Raw genomic sequence first — 23596 nt, forward strand, 5'->3', positions numbered from 1 at the left:
TGAGTTGGAGTTCCCCATTGGGCGTGGCACCCTACTTAAAAATTTTTTTTAAATTTAAAAATAATAAAAATTAAAGGATTACTCTGCTGTGTGAAAAACAGCTTTTAGGTGCTTGGGGAGAGTAACAGCAAGGACACTGGTCAGGCAGCCAGTGCGAGAGCAAAGGTAGAAGACTACAAGCACTTGCACTAGGAGAAGAGTGGTGGCTACAGTCAGAATGCCTGGGATCCAAAGAGAAAGTCAGCGACAACCCCACCGTTTCTGGCCTGGGAAAGTGGGTAAATGGAGGTAAGTCTTCAGACCTAGAAACTCTCCTCAAGATATCAAATTCAGCTGTTCAGAACTAGCCTAAGTCTTACTGACCTAAAACTGAAAAGGCGATAATAGAATGATTGCTTTTTCTACTCACCGTTTGCGGACTGTATCATGTTTCCAGATTTTTGGACTTCATCAAATTTTGTAAAAATTACATTCAACCTGTATGAAAAAAAAATACATGTGTATATATAGAAACTATTAACTATCACCGTTTACAGTCAATTATATTAAAACACTAATGTGAAGTTGAGTCACACACCCCCCAAAAAAATCAAGGATACAAACCCACCTAATAACAAAAACAGTAACTATATTAATAACATTAGTAACACCCAACAATAATCGAGCACTTATTATAGACTAAGCACTGACTTAGGACTCTCTCTGAAAGATCTCAATTAATCCTTACAGTAGCCATATACAAGATTATTATCATCCCCATTTTACAGATGAGGAAATCAAGCCCAGATAACTTCCTTATAGGGTAACATGGTGAGTTCGGGTGGAGATGGCAGCCCTGAGAGTAAGAATCCAGAGCTCATATTCGCAGGCACTGTATTAAGTGGACTGACCGCTCTACATAAAATGTATACATTATGAAAAGCATGTTTCTCCTATTTCTGTCTAAGCACAGACTGGTGATTACTTAGGATAAAGATTTTCAAAATGCACTGACATTACAATATAAAGGCTTTTCTGTGACTTCTGCTTAATTAAAAAATGCTATAAATAATTTCTCCAGAAACAAACACTGTGACTAGATGATCTTTAACTGAAAAAAACCTACATAACATTTATTTTCTATTAATGGATCAATGTCACCTTGACACTGAAATTGAAACAAAACTCCTTAACCAGTCAAAATATTCCATCCTAAGTGACACCAGTAATGAGAGAAAAATTGGGGGTAGGGTGGAGTGAAGGGGTTGCTCTGGTAGAAGTCAAGAAAAAACTAGGCTTTCCAAAGCAAAACACAGATACATTGGAGTAAGTGTAAAGGCTAAGAGTCCAAAGCAATGTACTCCTGCGTTCAAACCCACACCACCCATTTCAGGGACCAGACTAGAAACTGCTTACAAACTGTCCTGTCATACAAGCTCTAATTAGTTCAAACATGTTTGTCTTTTCTTCGCAACTAGAATGGACTCTCCTTCGGGATAGGGATGGGAACTATATAACACTATGTCACGCAGGAGCATGACATCACCGGGTAAATCCTGTTCCTGCCCTCACTACGGAAACTAGGTATGTTCTGGCCTCCACTCATCCATGGTTCATTCACTGAGTCCAGCACTGAGCTGGCCAGATGCTGAGTGTGTAAAGTTCTTAACTTCTGAAGCTTCTATTTCATTCTTTTCTACTTAGAATGTCACATCCTAAGTGACAGGGGAGCCAAAAGGACACATGAGCAAAGAGAGGTAAAACGAAGGGGATGGGATGAAGGAGCCTGACATCCTGTCTCTCCCCCAGTCCCGTTCCATGGCAGGTTATCGATCTTTTCTGCCCATCTTTCCACCTACGCCCAGATGTAGCCTCAAAATCCTTCTCAAAGCCTCTCTAGGCGGCCACTACCAATTAATCAAAGTTGGCACTGAATTACAAAAATCTTATTTGTCATCTCAGGACCAGATGGGAGTAAAACTCACTTTCATATCCAGAGGTTACTAAAGATCTGGAAAAATGCCTTAGAATAAATTTCTTATGATGTTTCCATCACCTTCCCTCTTAAAAGCACCAAAGATCTCTAGTGGCTTACAAAGAGCACAAATAATATCACTACACAGGTTGCCGGGGCATGCCCTGACCAACTTATCACTTTATTGTGTCACAACTACACCCTCTGACGTGAGCATGCCTGCAAGTTTGCAAGTTAGGAACAAGGTATACCTCTCGCCTGGTTGGTCCTAAAATTCCTGCCAGGGGCAAGAATTTCATCCATTGTTGGTAAAGTAGTCACCAACTACTTTACTTGGGGGTAGGGTGGAGTGAAGGGGTTGCTCTGGTAGAAGTCAAGAAAAAACTAGGCTTTCAATGTCCGCTGTGGAAGAGTCTGCAGATGCTCTTTGTCTGTGGTAATGTCTACTCACTGGGGCCACATTACCCTCAACTACAACAAGCTACCCACAAGCTGGCCCAAACAACTAAGTGTGAAAATGCTAAAAAGATTACTATTTTTTGGTACCTGCACTTGAATTCAGAATTCCCTCAGGCGGTGTGCCTTTCCCTCTACTTACACTTAGGGCTCACTAGCTGCCTCATTCTCTGCTCAGCAATGTCTATACAGGGGCTCCTAAGAAGGTTACACCTCAAGAGATCAGCAACCTGGCTTCAGGACAGTCTAGCACCAACAAAGACTTCCTGAGGAATGGCTTTTGCCTTTAGCTCTGAACACAGCAATACGAAACGCCTCTCTGCGACCAACGAATTTGCACAAACCCAGAAGGGTGAGTTTTATACATTCAAAGACACTGAATATATAACTAATGATTACTCTCCGAAGCCACCAACTTTTTTTTCACTTTTTAATTTTAAATCTCTGGATCTCAAATTTAAATTTTGACAAATAACCAATACAATTTTCCCCTGGTTTTTCTGAATTCAAAATTTATATTCAACTCTGCAATCCAACTGGCATTTATTTTACTGTTAAGATCTAGATCTAATTATTCCTTCCTAGAATATCTTATAAATTTAGGGGCGCCTGACTGTCTCAGTTGGTTGGGCGTCCGACTCTTGATTTCACAGCTCAGGTCATGATCTCAGGGTCGTGAGCTCAAGCCCCATGTGGGGCTCCATGCTGGGTGTGGAGCCTGCTCAAGATTCTCTCTCTCTCCCTCTCCCTCCCAACCTCCTGGCTCAAAATTAGATAGACAGATAATTTTTAAAAATTACAATTTCGTAAAAGCAAATACTAGTAGGCTCACAATCCATCAAGCCCCACCCATACACTCAGAGCTTTTGACTTTTTAGTCCACTACTCTTCAATATGAGCAGATAACCAAGCATTCAAAGATACATGAGTAAAGTTTTTAAAGTGAAAGAGACCAAGATGAACAAACACATACTCCAAAATCACAACACAGAGGAAAGAGGCAATGAGAAGTTTTAAAAATATATCATTAATACTTCCAAAGAGATAAAGAAAATACTGCAATTATAAAAGCTAACAGGGAAGGAGCCCTTCAAAATGACAGAATAAGGACCCCTAAAAATCTGCTCCTCCAAAGCAGCCAAGAAAACATTGGCAAAATCTATCAAAATCAAGTTTTTCAGGCTCTGGAAATTAAACAAAGGCTGGCAACAATCCAAGGAGCATTCTTCAAGAAAAACGGCTACTCTTGCTAAGGATAACAAGTTTTTCACTGTTTTGCTGTGTCTTACTTCCATCTCCGACTCACTAGCTAAAAATCAACAGCCTCACAATCACGACAGTTTGAAAACCAGAAGCCTTGAAGCCACTAGAAGGAACTGACCAAGTTTGGAGCACCACAAAAATCCCCATTTTAAGAGAACTGTAATTATTTCGCCTGTCTGGCATATCCCAGAATCCCCATTCACAGGGTTTTATTTTACCTGATTCATAGCACACTTAGTGGGAGAGCCTCTTTTCCCTGAAGCCATGATTAAAAAGAATCACCAACAACTGTTTAACATGGCAGCCACCCAAGGTGATAAAACTGGAGCAGAAACACTGACCAAAAAACTTACAAAGAAAAATAGAGCAGAATATATTCACAGGGAACTTTGAAAAAATCTGACATATTCCTGGGAATCTGGAAGGCTACGCACATATGTGCGAGACTGTAAGAAAGTCTGAGGAAAGACCTAAGAAGACACTAAGGTCTCATGTCTGACTGACTTTGAGGCTCTGCACAAGCAAACAATAAAGGGGAAGGCAGAGATGTATAAACTGCCTGCCAGGACACTGAAAACATTCCTCAACATACACAGACAGCCCTTCAGCAAAGGCTATGAGATTTACTGGTTGAAGGCATTCAAGGAAATCTCTGTCTAATCATTAGCCGAACACTAAGCTAATCAAGCAGAGATCGCAGGAGCCATACACATCAAAAAAAAAAAAAGAAAAAGAAAAAGAAAAACAGACTTTATGGAATTAGTTCCGGAAAATCACTTAAGAAACAACAAATCTGGAGAAAGAGCAAATGTGATTTCCAAAGTTGTCACAAGAGATTATTGTAAATGACCAGTTTTAGCTGGTCAAGTATAAAAAAATTGTACACGTAAAGAAACAAGAAAATATGGCCCATACAGGGGGAAAAAAATTAGTCAAAGAAACTATCCTTAAAGGAAGCCCAGACAATGAACTTACTAGATGAATACTTGAAATCAACTATTAGAAATATGTTGAAAAAACTAAAGGAAAGTATAAGAACAATGTGTCACCAAATAGAGACTATCAATGAAGAAATCAAAAACATAAGAATCATAGAGAAATTCTAGAAATGAAAAGTACAAAAACTGAAATAAATTCACTAGATGGGAGCGTCTCGCTGGCTCGGTCAATAGAGAATGCAACTCTTCATTTCTAGGTTGTGGGTTAAAGCCCCATGTTGGTATAGAGATTACCTAAAAAAATAAAACCTTTTAAAAAAATTCTTAAGAGGGTTCAACAACAAATTTTTGCTGGGGGAAGAAAAAAGCTGCAAATTTGAAGATCAATAGACAATACCCTGTCTGAGAAACAAAACAAGAACAGAGCCTAAGAGTTCATGTTCTTATAATACCAACGTACCAACATACACATAATGAGAATACCAAAAGAAGAGAAGAAAAAAACGACAGAACATGTGGAGAAATAATGGCCAAAAAATTCATTTATATAAATATTAATCTACATGTTCAAGAAGCTCAACAATCTTCAAATAGGGTAAACTTAGAGATCCTAACCTAGACATAAGAGAAACAAGCTGTGGGAAGAAAAGACAAAGAAAATCTTGAACGCAACAACAAACAAGTCAGGAAACAAATGTTGGTGAGGATGCCGAGAAAGGGGAATCCTCTTACACTCGATGGGAATGCAAGCTGGTGCAGCCACTCTGGAAAACAGTATGGAGGTTCCTCAAGAAGTTAAAAATAGAGCTACCCTACGACCCAGCAATTGTACTACTAGATATTTACCCCAAAGATACAAATGTAGTGATCCAAAGAGGCACCTGCATCCCAATGTTTATAGAAGCAATGTCCATAATAACCAAACTATGGAAAGAGCCAAGATGTCCACTGACAGATGAATGGATAAAGAAGATGTGGTGTGTATATGTATGTGTTTGTGTGTGTGCGCGCGTGTGTGCGCGCGCATGGAATATTACCCAGCCATCAGAAAGGATGAAATCTTACCATTTACATCAACGTGGATGGAACTGGAAGGTATTATGCTGAGCAAAATAAGTCAATCAGAGAAAGACAATTATCATATGGTTTCACTCATATGAGGAATATAAGAAACAGCACAGAGGATCATAGAGGAAGGAAGAGAAAACAGAATGGGAAGAAATCAGAGAGGAAGACAAACCATGAGAGACTCTTAACTATGGGAAAGAAACAGAGGTGCTGGAGGGGAGGGAGGTGGGGGGGAATAGCGTAACTAGGTGATGGGCATTAAGAAGGGCACGTAACGTGATGAGCACTGGGTATTACATGCAACTGATAAATTACTAAACACTACATCTGAAACTAATGATTCACTACATGTTGGCTAACTGAATTTAAATAAAAAAAGAGGAAGCAACAACAGAGAAGTCACTTATCGTGTACAAAAAATATCAATTAAGATAATTTCTCATTAAAAAAAAGTGGAGAACAGGTGGCAGTGGGATGACATATTCAGTCTTGACATTTAAAATCTCAACAAAGTATACTTCAATAATTTGAAAATAAGCAAGCAAATACGTACATACATAAAATAAAACATAAAAAGCTCAACCAAGAATTCTACATGCAACAAAATTATCCTTCAAAAATGAAACAGAGAATCTTCTCTGGACCAGACAGTTCAGTCTTTACATGAAGTCATACTACCAATATAATGAATTGCAGACTCTGAGTGGGGGGAGATGAAGGAGATGAAGGAGAATTTAAGACATTCCTAGATAAACAAAAAAATTAGACAAGTCCTTCAGCTGGAAATGAAAGAAGACCATACATTAGCCCGAATCCACATGACAGTATAAAAAACACCAGTAAAAGTAACTACAAAGGTAAATATAAAACCTAGGTAAATGTAACAGATAGTATAAATGTATTTTTTGTTGTTTTTAACTTTTTTCTTGTCCTACATGACTTAAAAAGAAACTACATAAAGCAAGAAGTATAAAACTGTGTGTATTGGTGGGCTGTAATATACAAAGATGTATAGATAAACACAGCAGAAGAAACAAGGGGAGAAAACAGAACTGTGTAAGACTAAAGTTTTTTTGGTTTTTTTTTAAGATTTTATTTATTTGTTAGAGAGAGCGAGTGTGGGCGAGAGAGAGTGAGCAAGGGTACAAGCAGGGGGAGCTGCAGGCAGAGGGAGAAGCAGGTTTCCCGCTGAGCAAGGAGCCTGATGCAGGACTCGATCCCAGGACCCTGAGATCATGACCTGAGCCGAAGGCAGACGCTTAACCGACTGAGCCACCCAGGCGTCCCAAGGGTAAAGTTTTTAATACTGAAATTAATTAAGGGTAATAATTCTAACTAGGTGTTTATAAGTTAAGATGTCAACTGAAATCCCCAGAGCAAACACTAAGAAAATAAAACAATACAAAAACACAGAATAACAACTGTTGGCACTGCTGGCAGGAATGCAAAACGGTGCATCAGCTATGGAAAACAGTATGGTGGTTCCTCAAAATATTAAACATAGCAGCGTGTGATCCAGCAAATCTACTTCTGAAATCTAACCAAAAGAACTGAATGCAGGGACTGTAAGAGAGACCTGTATATCCACTTTCACAGTAGCATTATTCACAATAGCCAAAAAGTGGAAGCAAGTGTCTATCAACAGAGGAATGGAGCAACAAAATGTGATATATACATACAGTGGAATTTTATTCAGCAATACAAAGGAATGACTCATGGTATAATGTGGTTGAACTTGGAAGATACTGTGGTAAGTGAAAGAAGGCAGTCAAGAAAAAGTTACATTTTGTGTGATTTGCATGAAATGTCCCAAAACAGACAAATCCATACACATAAAAAGTAGACTAGTGGTTGCCAGGTAGAAGGAAGGAATAGAGAGTGACTGCTGACGGATACAGGGATTCTTTTCGAATGTTCTAAAACTTGATAGAAGTGACAGCTACAAAACTTTCTGAATATACTAGAAACAACTGAATTGTTCACTTTAAAGGGTATATAGTAAATTATAAAAATATGAAAATTATGGTGTAGGAATATTTCAAGAAGGCTCTTATTCAAAAAACAGAAACAGAATGCTATAAAAAGGGACCATACAATTGGAAGAGAAAGGAAAAATTTTTAAATCAAATACCCAATATCCAAGTGGTCATAATATAACTACAATATTTATAAATATAACTTTTATATGTATATGCTACTTATATTTATAAATACAATAGTTATATTTCTAAAGTACCTTGCTCAGAAAGACATGAGGTTCCAGATAGAAAAGGCCTCCAAGCGCACCACACAAAAAATGAAAATGGTCCCATCAACCATAATGTTTCAGACAAAATCAAAGTTATCTACATAGGATGAAGAATCAGAACGGATTTAGAATTCTCAGTAGAAACACTGAAAGCTGGAACGACTCAATGGAGCACTGGCTTTAACATTTACACTGAGGGGAGCCTGGGTGGCTCAGTCAGTTAAGCGTCTGATTTCGGCTCAGGTCATGATCTCCGGGTCCTGGGAGTGAGCCCCGTGTTAGGCTCCCCCACTGTCTGCTTGTCCCTCTGCCCCTCCCCCTGCTCACTCTAATAAATGAGATCTTAAAAAAAAAAATTAATTTTAGCCACCAGACAGACAAGACTCAAATAACAACCAAATGCATGGCCCAAAAGCAAAATTCTGGCTCCTCCAAAGTAAAGCAGATGAAAGGGCAAATCTCTTCCCACCTGTGAAATGGGAAAAGGAGCTGTGCCACAAAGCATATTATTGATCTTAATGTTTATGTCACTTAGCTGATACTATCAAGGCATTTTTTTCATTACATATTTCCTAGAGATATAATTAATCTTCTCAAACACAGCACTCACTCAATGGACAATCTCTTAAGAGGGCAGCATTTTATTTCAGGATGCAAGTTTCAGAAAGCACTACGCATGGGGCGCCTAGGTGGCTCAGTCATTAAGAGTCTGCCTTCTGCTCAGGTCATGATCCCAGGGTCCTGGGACTGAGCCCCACATCGGGCTCCCTGCTCCTTGGGAAGCCTGCTTCTCCCTCTCCCACTCCCCCTACTTGTGTTCCCTCTCTTGCTGTGTCTCTGTCAAATAAATAAATAATAAAATCTTTAAAAAAAAAAAAAGAAAAAAGAAAGAAAGAACCACGCATAACCCACGCTACTTTATTAGTCCTGTGGCATCTTGCTAGGCTGAAAATCTGTGATGCTCACATAACAGCAAAATAGATATATATAAATGACGAACAGAAGTCTAGAATGTTCAAGTATTCCCGTCAACCAGTTGGAGCCACAAATAGCAGACAATGAATTTCCAAACAACAGCAGGATTCTTCCAAAGTTTCATTCCATTTGCACGTGTTCCTGGCAAAATCAAAATAAAGGTGGCAGCCAGAGGCTCTGACCCTCACAGTGCTAGGTAAGTGTCTTGTAATAAATACAAAGAAACACGAAGTTTTGGCCTCTTTCACCAGAGTAATGCCTTTTTTTTTTTTTTAACATTTTATTTATTTATTTGAGAGAGAGAGAGAGAGATAGCAAGAGCAGGAACATAAGCAAGGGGAGTGGGAGAGGGAGAAGCAGGCTTCCCGCCGAGCAGGGAGCCCAATGCAGGCTCGATCCCAGGACCCTGAGATCATGACCTGAGCCAAAGGCGGACGCTTAACAACTGAGCCACCCAGGCGCCCCCAGAATAATGCCTTTGAAGCACCAACAGCCTCCTTTTCCAGGCACTGTGCCCACCAGAGTTTTATGGCGACAGCCGGGAAGCATCTGGGCCCATTTCCCTAGGACTACCCTCTGCATATGGTCTACAAATTTTAGGAAGGATTTTAGGTCACATGAGAGATCAGAAACCTCATTCCCATTCACAGAAGACCAAATTCTGCAGCTTCTTTTCATTTAAAAAAAAAAAAGGGGGGGGAGGGTGGTGGTATAAAATCCCATCACTGGGAGGCTGAAGGAGAAGGTTCTAGCCCCAGCTCTGGTTGGCATTACCTGCCCCCTGGAGCCTTACCTAAATCGCCTTCTGTGTTGGGGTCCCCAAGTCCACACACGGGTTTAATGACTGGCTGGGAGGACTCAGGGCTCGGCACACATTCACACTCACAGCTATCACTATCGTAACTTAGGACACTCCAAGAAACCAGCAAAGGGAGAAGGTACATGGGGTGAGGTCTGCAGGAAAGCAGGCACAAGCTTCCTAGAGCCCCTCCCAGTGGAGTGGAATCACAGAAGACATGCTTAACATCCCCAGCAACAAGCTGTGATAATCACAACACGTGCGCCGTGCTGTCTCCCAGGGCACTGCTGGGCTGGTCATACAGACACTCCCTGGGGTAGCATTTACCAGCATGCCAGACTCCCAGAAAGAAAGCAGGTGTTCAGTGTAACACACACTGCTAGGGCACAGTGAGCCACTCTTGCCCACTCTTTTGGGAATGGGAAGCCCCCAGACCAAAGCTTCCAGCCGCCAGCCCAGGGCCAGCATTGCAAGCCGGCCTCCCCAAGGACAGCAGTCTCCTCTGAGCACTTATCTCTCCAGATCTCAGTGTCACCATGTCACCTCCCAGGTGTACAGGCTTGCTACAGCAGCCTTCAGACAGGACAAGTGAGATGGTCTGCTCACGGCCTAGGGCTACCGTGAGCTACACAGCCTGGTGAGGCCACCCCTGGAGCAGGAAAAGGCTTCACTGCTCACAGCCTGTCTTCCCAACGATGATGCTGACATCATGAGTAAACAGCCCTCTCCCTCCAGCCCTGCTCTCCCTGCTCACCTGGGCCCTCCAATTTTCCCTAGGACACTGTAGGGTTTTTGTCTTTAAGTTCGCCTTTCTCCTAAGTATTCTCCCATATACTCAAAAACAAGAAAGCTGAGGTTCATAAAACACAGGAACAAAATAAGTCTATTCTCACAGATCACCTGTTATAAAAAACATGAAAACAGTTTTATCCCCATCTAATAATCTTGCACACAGCTCAGGGGACATCATGAGAGCAACCCTGGGGTCATACAGGACTCTCAACAACACAGAGTATAGCCCCACCTGCCTGCTCACAGAACCCTTACTTTAGGGTAAGGGGCCCGCTTCCATCATAGCAAATTAAGGGACATCAAGACAGAGGACTCCAGTATATTTCAAAATCCCAACCCATATCTGGACTCCCAATATTCTGTAAACTCTTATGAAATGGGGCAGAGAAAATTAAAAGGGGAGCCAGGAGAACAGGAGAACAGGGCTTCTCTCTGAGCTCTGACTCATGCTGTGTGCTCTCCCAAGTCACTTCATGTCTCTGGGCCTCTGCTGTCTCCAGGGACACGGTGACAGGCTCAGACAAGCTGCTCCAGAAGCCCAGGCCATGTGTAGCTTTCCAGGACTTCAACATTACTCTCTCCCTTAAAAGAATGGGGCAGAGCACAAAAGGTTTAAGATTCTTCTGCCAGAGTTAAAATTATAGATATCCAGTTGTTCATTATTTTCTTTAAAATGTTGACTACAACAGAGACCTCCGTGGACTCACGTGGTTTTGGATCTGATGAGACGTGCATGCCCTTGCATTGGCCTCTATATATTGAGACTGGCAGAACACTACCATTTCAAAGATGCTTTCCAGAATAATTATTCTTTATTTCTATCCAGACTCATTCTGGAAGGGCTTCATTAATTCAAACAAATATATTCTAAGTACCTACTACACTAGGTACTTGGTGCAAACAAGATATAGAACTACATGGGCCAAAAGAATGCTGAATTTTCAATACCAATTTTAAACATGCTTCTAAAATCAATACATGGCACAAGATGTGGCCAGATGTCTGGGTGACAGTCCTCCTTTTAGGGACGTTGAATGGGAGGGGCCCCGACACACGATCTGGACAAGACCTCCGACTGCCAATCCTCTAACCACATATTCTTTGAATATAATCACCACCATAAATTAAGTAGTACAAACCAGGAGGTTAACTGAAGAAAGAAGATGGGAAGAGCAGAAGGAAGGAAGACAGTCTGAACTCACCGGGACTGCGGCAATCCTTTTTTACTGAGGTCTGCCCTCACACGTTCTCCCACGTGTCTGTAAATCTCCACTAAGCTGTTTATTGCTGCGTCTCGAACCTAGATGTAAAAGAAGAGATCTTACAGTTGCTCTGTGTCAGTGCACAGCGCTTCCTGCTGGGACACAACAGGCCGTACGCCACCCCGAGTTTATCACCAATCTACCAACTCAACTGTGATACAACCCCTTACAGACATTTGACTAGACAAAGCCATGTTGCTGGTACAATTCCAAAGAGGAAATTCGGGTCCCCTCCCTGGAGACGTGTGAAAGTCCACATCCCCTAGTGCTTTCGATTCTTTCAGAGGATGTCAGGAATCCAGAATTTTCGGACCATCTTCCCAAAACAGAAAATACCACAAATAAATGAATTATACTAAAAACAAAACTTCATGTATAAAAAGCATTCTAGATTGAACTCAATAAAATACTTAGTGAGAAACAAAAATGGGTAGTAAAAGCCGTAATACATAGAGCCCTGTATTCAAGAAGCTAACAGTCCTAAAAGGGGACTGGAGAAAGGGGGACGCAGTAGTCCATAAATTCTACATTTAATACAGAGCAGGATGTAGTAAATACCATTCAGAAGTACAAAGAGCTCACACAGGTTACAGAAGGGAGCAAGCACACTAGACGATACCAAGGAACATTTTCTGGAAGAGGAAGGAACCACTCAGAATGTGTTTAGGGGACAGCATTTTACCAGGTAAAGATGGAAGGAGACAGGTTCCAAACAAGGTACAGCCTGTGTGCAAAGGCATGAAAGCAGAGATACATGGCCTGTGCTTCAAGAAGAGCAAGTAAGTAGTTGGAAAAACACAAATATGAACTAAGATAAGAACGCAGCCAATAAGTAAGGCTTAAGAAACAGATTTAAAACAAACAAACAAAATCAGGGAAATTTGAATATGGATATACATCAAACATTACCATCATTAGCAATGTTAAATTTCTTAGATGTGAAAATAACATGTAGTTATATAAGAAAATATCCTTGTTATTGAGAGATGTACACTTAAGTATCTCAGCAAAAACATCATGTCAGAGCAAAAATACCATGGTTCAGAAAAAAAGAGTGTATTTCTGTGTGTGGGTATGTGTACACATACAGGGAGAGATCAAACAAATGTGACAACAATGTTAACTGGTAGATACAGATGTTAATACTAGTCCTAAGATTTTTCTATAGATTTAAAATTTTGTTAATAAAAACATGCGGGGGAAAGACTTTCAGTATACCATGGAACCAAGCCCAGCCTGTGAGGGTTGGGAGGAGCGGAGATGGGTACTTACTTCAGTAGGCAAAGACAGGGGAGCAACATGATTTTGTATTTGGTCTCAAGCAGTGACATCAAAATAACAGAGAAAGAGGGCACGTACTGAATGGAGCACTGGGTGTCATACGCAAACAATGAATCATGGAACACTACATCAAAAACTAATGATGTAATGGTGATGTAATGTATGATGATTAACATAATAAAATAGTAAAATAAAAAAATAACAGAGGACAAAAGACAGAGGAAGGAAGTAGGGATACAATTTACAAATCTCAGTACTGCAGGCTACTCTTGATTTACGAGTGTTATAGGTTATAGGACAGGTAACTTCACTGATCATTTTTCCCCTTATGGTGGAAAAGGGCAAACTTTATGTTACAGACTGAATGTTTGCATTTCCCCCCCCCCAATATGTTGAAGTCCTAACCCCCAGCATGACTGTATTTAGAGACAGGACCTCTAAGCAGTAACAGGTTAAACAAAGTCTTAAGAATAGGGCCCTGACACAACAGGATTAGTGTCTTTGTAAGAAAAGACACCCACGAGCTGCCTCCATTCTCCACATGGGCACAGAGAGGTCACGTGAGCACACAGCGAGGGAGCAGTGTGCAAACCAGGAGGAGACCCCCTTCCAGAACCAGACGATGCTGGCACCCTGATCCCCAACTACCAGGCTTCAGAACTGCGAGAAATGTATTTCTATTCAAGCTACTGGTCTATAGCATTTTGTTATGGTGGCTCAAGACGACTAATACAGATTATCAGTTTATTTGGGAAAAGAAAGACCTTCTGAATTTAGGCATCATTTTTATATGGAAACACGCATATACTACACAAGTTGTTAATGCCACTGTGTCCTGAAGATGACTCAGCTCACTTTCTAATGACATTTGCTCAGAGCCCATCACCTTAATGAGCAAGCAACATCCTGCCCTACTGAGAAAGGCTGGGCCATTAGTTTAAGAGATTTAGTGGAAAAATGACCAGCCTTAGAATCAAACTAGACCTGAGTACCTCCCTTGGCCATTTAGGAACTGTGTAACCCTGGATCAAATACATAAACTATTTTAGTCTCAATTTTCTCCTCTGTGAGCTGAGGGCTGCTTTGAGGGCTAGAAAAAATAACAAATTCATTCCACAAGTATCTGAGTGTCTAGCAGATGCCAAACTAAAGTGCCTCCACGGCCCAGGCAGGGACCTTGATACCTGGGTGGAGCCAGGTGGGTGTACAGTGACAAATGGCTCTGGCAGGGGACCCTGCTGGCAGAGAGAAGGGGGAAAATGGAGGGTCAGGCAAACAGGTCGCCGTCACCCACCCTTGGAGGAATGTAGGAACGGCTCTGCCACATCTAATCTTTCGAGAGAAATCGGGAATACAAATCTTCCAAATATAAGAACGCCAAAACTCTTAAATGTAAAACTAAAACGTTAGGCAGACACACAATGCACATTAGGCTGCGATTTTAGGTTTCAGGCCAGCAGTTTGGAACCTGTATGTTGTGTGTATAAAACACTCAACATGAGGCTAGTGGAAGCAGTATATCTACATCTTCTAAACCAATCTCCTTAGCCTTTGAAATCGTCATTCCTCAGCCTTACAAAGCTATAGGGTCAGAAAGCATCTGAGGGTCTAAAGCACCCTCGATTCAGGAAATGCGGCACAGCGCATTTTCTCCGGTCCTACAAAGTACTATACTCCAACTGAGAAGGGAGGCTCTGTACAAGCAACTCAGACTGAAGGCACAACAACGCAGCACTCGCTTCTAACACAGCCACGCGGGCCCCACACTGCTTCTGCCCGCCCTCAGGCTCGCCATTAAAAAGGAACTCCAACTTTTCAGGCCACTGGGACTACAAAAGCACTCCAATACATTAAGCGCTGCCTGGCAGGCCTGAGTTGAATGCTCTACAGAACCGGAGGTCTTCAGATCTATGACCTTCCTCCTGGGACCACTGTTTACTGGGATACAGAGGCGCCTGGCCACCTGCTGGGGCGCACAGCAGGAAAGACTAACAAGAAGATTAAAGTAAAGGCAAAAGCACAGGCACGTGTGGCATACACGCGTCCCCCGAGAGGAGGGATGACTCAGCATCAACAGCAGAGAAGCGGGTGGTCAACTTCCCCGGCAGGAGGGTCCTGGCAGGTGTGGGCCGCGCGTGTCTGTGCATGCGCAGATAAACACTCCTAAGGCAGCTGAGAAGCAACGGAAGACCGTCTGAGCGCGCAGGCTCGGGTATCCCGGCTCTGTCTGCGACAGACTGCCCAAAGCTGCCCACGGAGCCCCGACGTCACTGTGCCCCAATGCTTGGTGTCCCGGGGCCCACCGTGCGGATTCACATCACCCGAGTGGCCAGTGACAGCGCCTGAGTTAGGAAGGAGGACATTCAGCTAGCCAAGCTGGCTTTCCTGCTCGACTTAAGGATACCATGTGATAGCAGCAATCGCCACGTGTGACCTCAATAAAGGATTTCTTTTTCCCCCATAGAAAACAAAAAATGGGGACAAGACCAAAAAGGGAGAAAACGCCAAATAACCCATTTGGTAACTTAGAATTAAAAAAAAAAAGTTTCTTTTTAAATTAATGCTGAAACATAAAGCGTGCTTCAGTAAACTAAAACATCTCAAAATTCCACTTCCAGGGTCCTGTACTTTCCGTGAAGGCTGGATAAAGGAGTGGGTGGCAAGAGGAAAGCAGGTGCAATCAAAAGGCCCAGAGAAGCCACGGGCAGTGCACAGAGGAGGGGCTGGGGACGGGAAAAGCAGCAGCAGAGACAAGAAAGGGCAAAGCCAAGGAGGAGAAAGGACAAGAGCCACAGGGACCTGGGAGCCAGGGAAGGTGGAAGGCGAGCTGGCACAACTCTCTGGGGACACGTTAGCAAGCATCAGTCAATGTTTAAAATGAGATGCCTGCGTACCACGTGTATTTCTTTGGTAAGTTCCTGTTCTGATTTTCGGCCCCTTTATCTAATGCGGTGTTTTTCTTATGAGTTCATAAGAGCTAATTATCATAATAAAAATGACTCTCGGTGATAAACGGAACTAAATCCGTGGGAGAACTGGCACTTCTGAAGCCCAGGCTTGGAAAGTTCTGTGACCTGCCTGGTGACTGCCCACGGATTACCGGCTCTTCTCCCACCCCTACACTAAGGAAGTGGTGCTTTGGTGTTTGGTCCCTGAATTTACCCAGGATCTACATAAAATACCATCCGCACTTCGTTAGGGTTCGAGGAATTTCATACACCAACCATGTTACATACACCAGTGTGGCCACCACCCAAACAAAATACAGGAAGCTTCCATCCCCTCAGAGCAGGTCCCTCAGGCCCTTTCCAATCAATCTCCTTACCCCAAGAGGCAATGCCTGACTGACTTCAATCAGCATTGATCACTTTTCCCCAAGCCCACCCCTTTTTGACTGTAGAGTGGGTGACCAGAGGGACAGTATCTTGAAGGCTGGTCTGGGTGACATCATTTTACAGGCTAGCGAGACCTCAGCCATATAGAGAACAGGGCAGCGTGATCACCACATTCACCAATTTTATCTTATAAAAATGCTAGAGGGCATTAATGCTAATTATCTGGAACAATCAGAACATTATAAACATGAATAAAGTCCCACCCACCTATCAGGTACACACAGAACACCAGAATGCATCTTAATGGTCTATAGCCAATATTCTTCTTTCTCACGAAAATACACTCACCTGGCTGTTTGGATCTCCAAGTAAATTACATATATGTGGCACAATCTTGCTTAGTGTTAAAGTATGTGCTCCAGAGCTGAAAACAAAAGGAGTGTTTTACTGTTGGTGAGAACAGAGAAAAGAAACAGCCCTCCCTCCCTCTCCATCCCCAGGGCCTTATCGCCCCCTCACACCTCAACTCCCCTTCCTTCCCATCTTCCGCCCACCTGGTTCCAAAATAAGCACGCCACAAAGGCCCCACCCCTCTGCACAGAGTTCGAAACCCTCCATGCTGCTTGCTGACGTGCCTTCTCCCCGGCACTCGGGGCTTTCTCTGTTCTGGCTCCCAGCCTGCAATGCCAAGCCAAGGCCCTAGCCTTTCCCACAGTCTTGCCTGCCTCACACACGGCTGCCCCTGCATTATCATTCTGTCACAAAGCAGTTCCTGTTTTGCCCAACTCAGTGTTCTCAATTAAACCGCCATTCTCTTGAGGGTCCTCCTCGCTTAACTCTCCACCTGTGCACAGCTGGTGCTCCGTTTATGACTGCTCAGTGGGAAGACCCTGACACAGTGGCCGCAGAGAGTTCCAGGTAAACCCTGCCCTGCTGGACAGCATGGAAGTCACTGATCACTGTCATAAACACTAGCACAAATAGCCCTTGTGAATACAACTCTCTCTGCTAATCTGATGACTTTCTTAGGATACATTCTTAGAACCACTGTGATCAAAAACTAGAAACATTTTTAAGAAGATGCAAGCTTGGGCTAATTAAATGGTACTGAAAAGGCTAACATATTGATCGGAATATTTTATAAGGTGACATAACCTTTATTATCCCAGTTTTATTTTTTGAAAATAATATAACTTTACAGGTTGGACTAAAAATGCACAAGTTAACCATGATTGTGTGAAGGTGGTAGAAATATACCGAATCATTACATTCTTCCTGATGTAAATTTTCTGACATATATAGTATCACTTTTATAATCAGAGAAGGGGACTTGTAATTTTTCTATTTTAAAAATGCCTCTCCTACAAATAAGCACGTGACGAAATATTCAACATCAACAGTCATTAGGAAAATACAAATTAAGACCACAAAGAGATATCACTACACACCCATCAAAATGGCTAAAATAAAAAACAGAACACTCAGTGCTAACAAGAATACAAAAAAATGGAATCATACATTGCTGGTGGAAATGTAAAACGGTACAGACAACTCTGGAAAATAGCTTAGCAGTTTCTTTAAGCTTAAACCTACCAGATGACCCTGCAGTGGCACTCTTGGGCACCAACCTAAGAGAAATGCAAGCTTACGTTGCCGCAGGAACATGTACATACGCGTTCACAGCAGCTTTACTTGTAACAGCCAGAAACCAGAAACTATTTAAACATCCTGTAACAGGTGAATGGTGACATAAACAGATACGTCTGTACCATGGAATTCTACTCAGTAATAAGAAATGAAGCATTGTTCAGGCAACCCCACATAGGCAACCTCAAAGGAATGACGCTGAGGAAAAGAAGTCAATCTCAAAGGGTCACACTGTTTGATTCCATTTATATAAAGTTCTTGAAATAAAATCATAGAGATGGTGCGCAATCAGTGGTTGAGGGGGGAGGGTGGGTAGCATGAGGGAACCTGGCCGCGCTGCACAGGTCCGTACCTCGCTGGTGGTGGGGGTTCCCTGGAGCTATACGCATGACAGGACGGGGCCAGAACCACACACCCAATGCGTGTCACCAGAGGAAGCTGTGCATTGCATCAGTATTGATCTCCTGCCGCTTGCACTATAGATACACAAGTTGTAAAGAGTGAAGGACCGTCTAGCACAGCACTTCCCAGGACATTCCTCTGCAGCTTCCAGAAATCCACAGTCACTTCGAAACACAAAATCACAAATAAAAATGCTCGGCCAAGGAAACCCTCGGGCCCTGCCCAGACTTACGCATTGAGTGTGGCCACAAGGCAGAGGCACGTGCCTTCCCGAGTCCGGAAATTCTTGTGCTTGAAGCCTCCCAGCATTCGGTCCCAAACGTACTGTAGGTGACAGAGGAACAGGTGAGAAGAGGAGGAGCCTTTCATTTAATAAAGAGGAGCCTCTCAACAGGTGCCAAGTCAGCCCCAGCCTCAACCAATCCATTTCGCCCTCTCAAGGGCATACTGAAAAATGGCAACTTGCATTTCTGTATCAAGTCAGAGTTTTTCCAAACACATTCCTTTATAGAATTGCATTTAATTATGCCAACAACTCTGCAAGAAAGGTATACCTGTCCCCATTTCATGGGTGAGGAAAGTAAGGCCAAGTGAGGCTTGGGTGACGTGCCAGAGAGCACGTACTCCTACTGCTCTCCTGGTCTGGAACAGCTGTCCCCACCTTATCCACAAGTCACACATGTGCTCCTCTTTTAAGACATTCTGGGTTTACCTTCCCTGGATGGCTTTTTCTGATCCTTCCACCACCCCATCCCCTATACGTTACACAGTTGGAGCCTGGAAGGCAAGGCTGTGTCCCTCTGTCCATCTGTCCCAGCAGCCCAGCTCACTAGCAGACAGGAATGAGGGCTGCAGCCAGGCCTCCTGACTCCCCAGACACCACAACCACCTCTTTTCATAGAAACTGAGACAATTACACAAATGAGCTCAAGAGTCTAATGGATTCAACCAAACACACAAGACCCGTTAAGCCCACTATTTTAGTCAAAGTATACCCTTTGCTATTTCTTTTTAAAACATCCTGTACATCCTGTATGGGGGGGGAGCAGGGACGGATTAAATATTATGAAAATTTTTATGTGAAACACATCAGCTTAAAAGAAATTAAATCTTGGGACACTTGGGTGGCTCAGTCGGTTAAAGCATCCTACTCTTCATTTTGACTCAGGTGAGATCAAGCCCCGAGATGGGCTCAGCGCTGGGCGTGGAGCCTGCTTAAAATTCTCTCTCCTTGTCCCTCTGCCCCTCCCACTCGTGCACACTCTCCCTAAAATAAAAAAATAGATAAATAAAAAATAAAAAAAATTAAATCCCCCTCCCTCCCCGCCGCGCCCAGAGAGAGAGCATGCACATGCTGGAAGAGGGAGAGAGAAAATCTCAAGCGACCTTCCACTGAGTGCAGAGCCCAACGCGAGCCAGAAGCACATGCCAGACGGCCGTGGAGCACCTCCCTGCCCTACCTGGGGATTAGCAGCTTGATCCATGATCTTCAGCAACAGAGTTTGGTCTTGCTCTCGCACAGAGTCTTTAGCATCTCCCAGTCTGTCTATTAAACTTGGCAGCACTGAAAACCAAAATGCAAATTGATCAAAAGAAAGCCTGTTTTGGGGGGTCTGCAGTCACCAACTGGGTATTTCAATTTACTGGGAAGACAAAATGCTGGCCTAAATGATGTACACCATTCTAAAACCACCAATCCTCACAGTTCTACTCTCCTCACTAAAATTTATAGGAGCTTACTCTAAGAATCTGCAAAATCCTTTGCATGGACACTCTACTTGTCTTCTTCCTTAACCGACCTTCCTCTAGCTAGCTCCCGGCACGCTTTTAAGCTGGTGAAATATTAAAATGAATGTTGGTGGAAGACCCTGGCAGGAAGGAGTCAACACAAAAGGAAGTTTAGGTAAGAGAGGGGGCTCCAGCACATTCGCTGGGGAGAGAAGAAGGCACTTATGACTCAATCTCTCATCTAAACTGCATGTAATTTTACAGAGTATACCTGCAGATGTGTTAGAGTCACGCTCCCTACCCCAGGTGTGGGCTATCAGCTAGTGCTCCAAGGGCATTTACCTACCAGAAGTCAGTTTACTTAGCTTCTTCCAAGAGTCTATAAACCTTTCTTTTACAAGAAGTATCCCTAAACAACTCAGCTAACTTATGAGGAAAATGGAATGCTATTAAAATATCAAATTTCTAAAAGTAAGGGAAGTTTTATTTACAGATGGATAGTTAACGCCAGAATGGGAAAAGAGTTCTTAACCTTATCTGAAAGAGCACACTGACCAGGAAGTCAAGAGAAAATAACAAATACACGTGTAGCAACCAAAACTGAGATTTCCTCTGAAGGAAATCTCTGTGCAAACGGAGCTGCTTGGCGCTTATACTGTCATTATGAAATCCCAGAGGTCAAGAATTTAGAAATGACTAAATCATCTCTAAAACGATGAAACCTGCTTATTTTTTATTTCATTTTGCTGACATCGTTTACCCTCCAAAATAAAGAGTGATCATTTAAGGTACACTTGTAACAACATCTATGACCAAAGTGAAAACAGTTAACACCTAGGTTACTGATCTTGAAAAAAACACAGCTGCATTGGATTTGCAGGCCATCTAAAAACGGGAAAACAAGGCCTCTCAAAACCCGCAAATATGATTTTGTCAGCACTAAAATGTGACAGCTGATCTGTATAAGAATCTGTGTAAGATGTGGTGACAACATAATAAAATTTAAAAAAAAGAATCTGTGTAAGAATAAAAGAATTAGCAGTAATACTGGGTATCAGAACACGAACGCGGGAAGAAGCCAGCACAAAGGTATGGGAAAAACAAATACGTGAACATGCCGGCAGGTGTGGTGAGGCGGGTGGATCTGGGGTGACCCCAGGAGGGGAGGGGCAGCAGTGGTGCAGCCCCAGCTGGGGGAGACTGAAGAAGAACTTAAAGGCTGGCTGGGAGGGTGGGAGAACTAAAGCAGAAGGGCGGGTGCGGTGGGGGCTGAAGGAGGCCGCTGGCCCGGAGGGTTGGGTCGGGCTAAGTGGAGGATCTGGGAAAAGACTGAGCGAAGGCTGGGGGCTGGACGGTGGAGAATGTGGGGGCCCGCTCCACACCTACCCACAGCTCACCTGTGCCAATCTGCGCCTTGAACCGATCCTGCAGCCGGGTGACCAGCGCGGACAGGATGTCCATGCCGAGAAGAACCACCTGCAAGGGGAAACACCGGGAACCCATTAGCTGCCGGCCTCCGGGCCCACGCTCTGGCCCGCCAGCTCCCAGGACGCCCCCCCCATTCCTGGCTCAGACGCAGTCCGACAGCCCGGAGAGCGCACGCCGACTGGCAGAATAAACTGGTTGTCAAGGGGTCTGCTCTGGTACACAAAGGGCTGTTCACAGCTTAAATGGAAAACGGAAGGGGACATGAAAAGAAATAAAAAAACAGCCAGAGCGGGGCCACATCCAGGGCACCGGCGGACCAACGTGGAAGCCCGAGCCGCGGCCCCGCCCCCTACCGGCCCCGCCCCGGCGAGTAGGGCGTATGCAAATTACTCGCAGCTGGTGCGTGGCCTTCTGGGTAAAACCAAACAGCCTGTTCGCGACCTTCAGAAGCCTCAGAAAACAAGAAGTTCCTGATTTGCTTCGGCAGCTGTGCTCACCATAGGTACACTAGCTACTAGGCGGTTAGGCCGGGAGTTGAGAATTAGTCACCCCAACCCTACCCGGTATTGGCGCTTCCTGCTTGCAGCGCACGCACAATAACCACCAACCATCCTTTTCTTGGGGTTGCGCTACTGTCCAATGAACGGTTAGTGAGGGCAGTACTGCTAACGCCTGAACAACACGCCCGCATCAACTAAAGCATCGCTTTATCTTGGTGCAATTTTTGGAAAAAAGAAAAACCTCTTTTTCCCCGACGTATGAGTTCAATAACAGCTCAGCTGTGTTTTACCAAGTCTGCTGCAATACCAAAAAGCATCACCAGAGAGCGCTCGAGATCAACGCTAACTCCAAGCTCGACGTCAACACCCGGTTTTCAAGCATACGTCCGTCACAACTTACCACTGTTAGTAGTTATGTTAAGTTTAACGATCCTGATCCTGTTTGATCCCTCCGACTACTCAGCAGGTTGACCTACTATACTCTCCAAAATACATGAACGAAAGCAAGCTTGATTACAAACCCGCTTTTGTGCTTCCCTACGTGATTAGCAAAAGCATTGAGACGTGTTTAAGAAAGTATTAAACCACCTCAAAAATGAGAGTCCTCCCTACAAACCTTTCAGTAGCAAGCAGTTGCTTTGTGCAACTTTACTAAAACATGGTTGAAAACTAAATGGAGCAGCCCAGTCGGTATCTTACAAAACAAATTAATGAACAAGACTAAGGCAACCCTACACTAATCACCCTAACATCAAGCGATGTCATTTTGATTCCTTTCATCTATCTGCCACTGCGTTCTGCAGCTTGTAAATGCAAAGACTGCAGGCTTTTCCATTCAGCTTGGAATCCACTGCTTCAAAACTGCCCAATCAGGACATAAACTGTCCTTGCAAGGTACTGGCACCTTGAAGAGATCAAAGGAAATAATTCTAAAAATTTTTTATAAAGAGAACATTGGTTGGTAAACAGCTTTTTTAAAAAATATGTAATGGTATAAAACACTTAAATATAGTGGCTTTACTTATCAGCTAAAGAGGATTTAGGTTATCACACTCTGATTTCCTCCCAAAGAGTACAGTATGGAAGTAAGGGGGAATAATTTTACAGTGGAGAAACCCGACAAACAGCACCTCAACCAGATAATCAGGGTGAATATCAACAGTCACAATTCATGTTGACAGCATATATGCTTGTTGTGGTGTGATTAAAATGACACTTTACATCTGTGATGTCCTCCTCAAAACCCGTAAGCCCAATTCAATCATGAGTGAAAACATCAATTCCCATAGATGGACATCTTACAAAATCCCTGACCAGTACTGTCAAGGTCATCTAAAACATGGAAGTCCAAGAAACTGTCATAACCTAGAGGTGCCTAGAGACACATGATGACTAAATGTAATGTTAATCCTGGATGGGATCCTGGAACAGATAAAAGCCAGTAGGAAAAAAGTGAGGAACTCTGAATAAACTATGTCAAGACTTGAGCTAATAACGATGCATCAATATTGGTTTATTAA

At 43.2% G+C, this 23596-nt stretch overlaps 1 protein-coding gene and 1 non-coding gene across 2 annotated transcripts in view; one reads left to right on the forward strand and one right to left on the reverse strand.

Annotated features, from left to right (window-relative positions):
* Positions 1-23596, reverse strand: part of CLASP1 (cytoplasmic linker associated protein 1) — a 260166-nt gene that overhangs the window by 149499 nt on the left and 87071 nt on the right. The window contains exons 3-8 of the mRNA XM_088021764.1: positions 21546-21624; positions 19881-19984; positions 18653-18744; positions 16720-16795; positions 11696-11793; positions 410-477 (exon numbers count right to left, since the gene is read on the reverse strand). Coding sequence (XP_087877890.1) covers positions 410-477; positions 11696-11793; positions 16720-16795; positions 18653-18744; positions 19881-19984; positions 21546-21624 — 517 coding nt within the window. The remainder of the gene's footprint in view (positions 1-409; positions 478-11695; positions 11794-16719; positions 16796-18652; positions 18745-19880; positions 19985-21545; positions 21625-23596) is intronic.
* Positions 22183-22308, forward strand: LOC114207381 (U4atac minor spliceosomal RNA). The gene has a single exon (XR_003608854.1). It is a non-coding gene; the product is annotated as a U4atac minor spliceosomal RNA (small nuclear RNA).

This window comes from Eumetopias jubatus, unplaced genomic scaffold (genome assembly GCF_037043125.1).
Source record: "Eumetopias jubatus isolate StellerSeaLion01/CBP00866 unplaced genomic scaffold, mEumJub1_p1.0 scaffold_3, whole genome shotgun sequence".
NCBI lineage: Eukaryota > Metazoa > Chordata > Mammalia > Carnivora > Otariidae > Eumetopias > Eumetopias jubatus.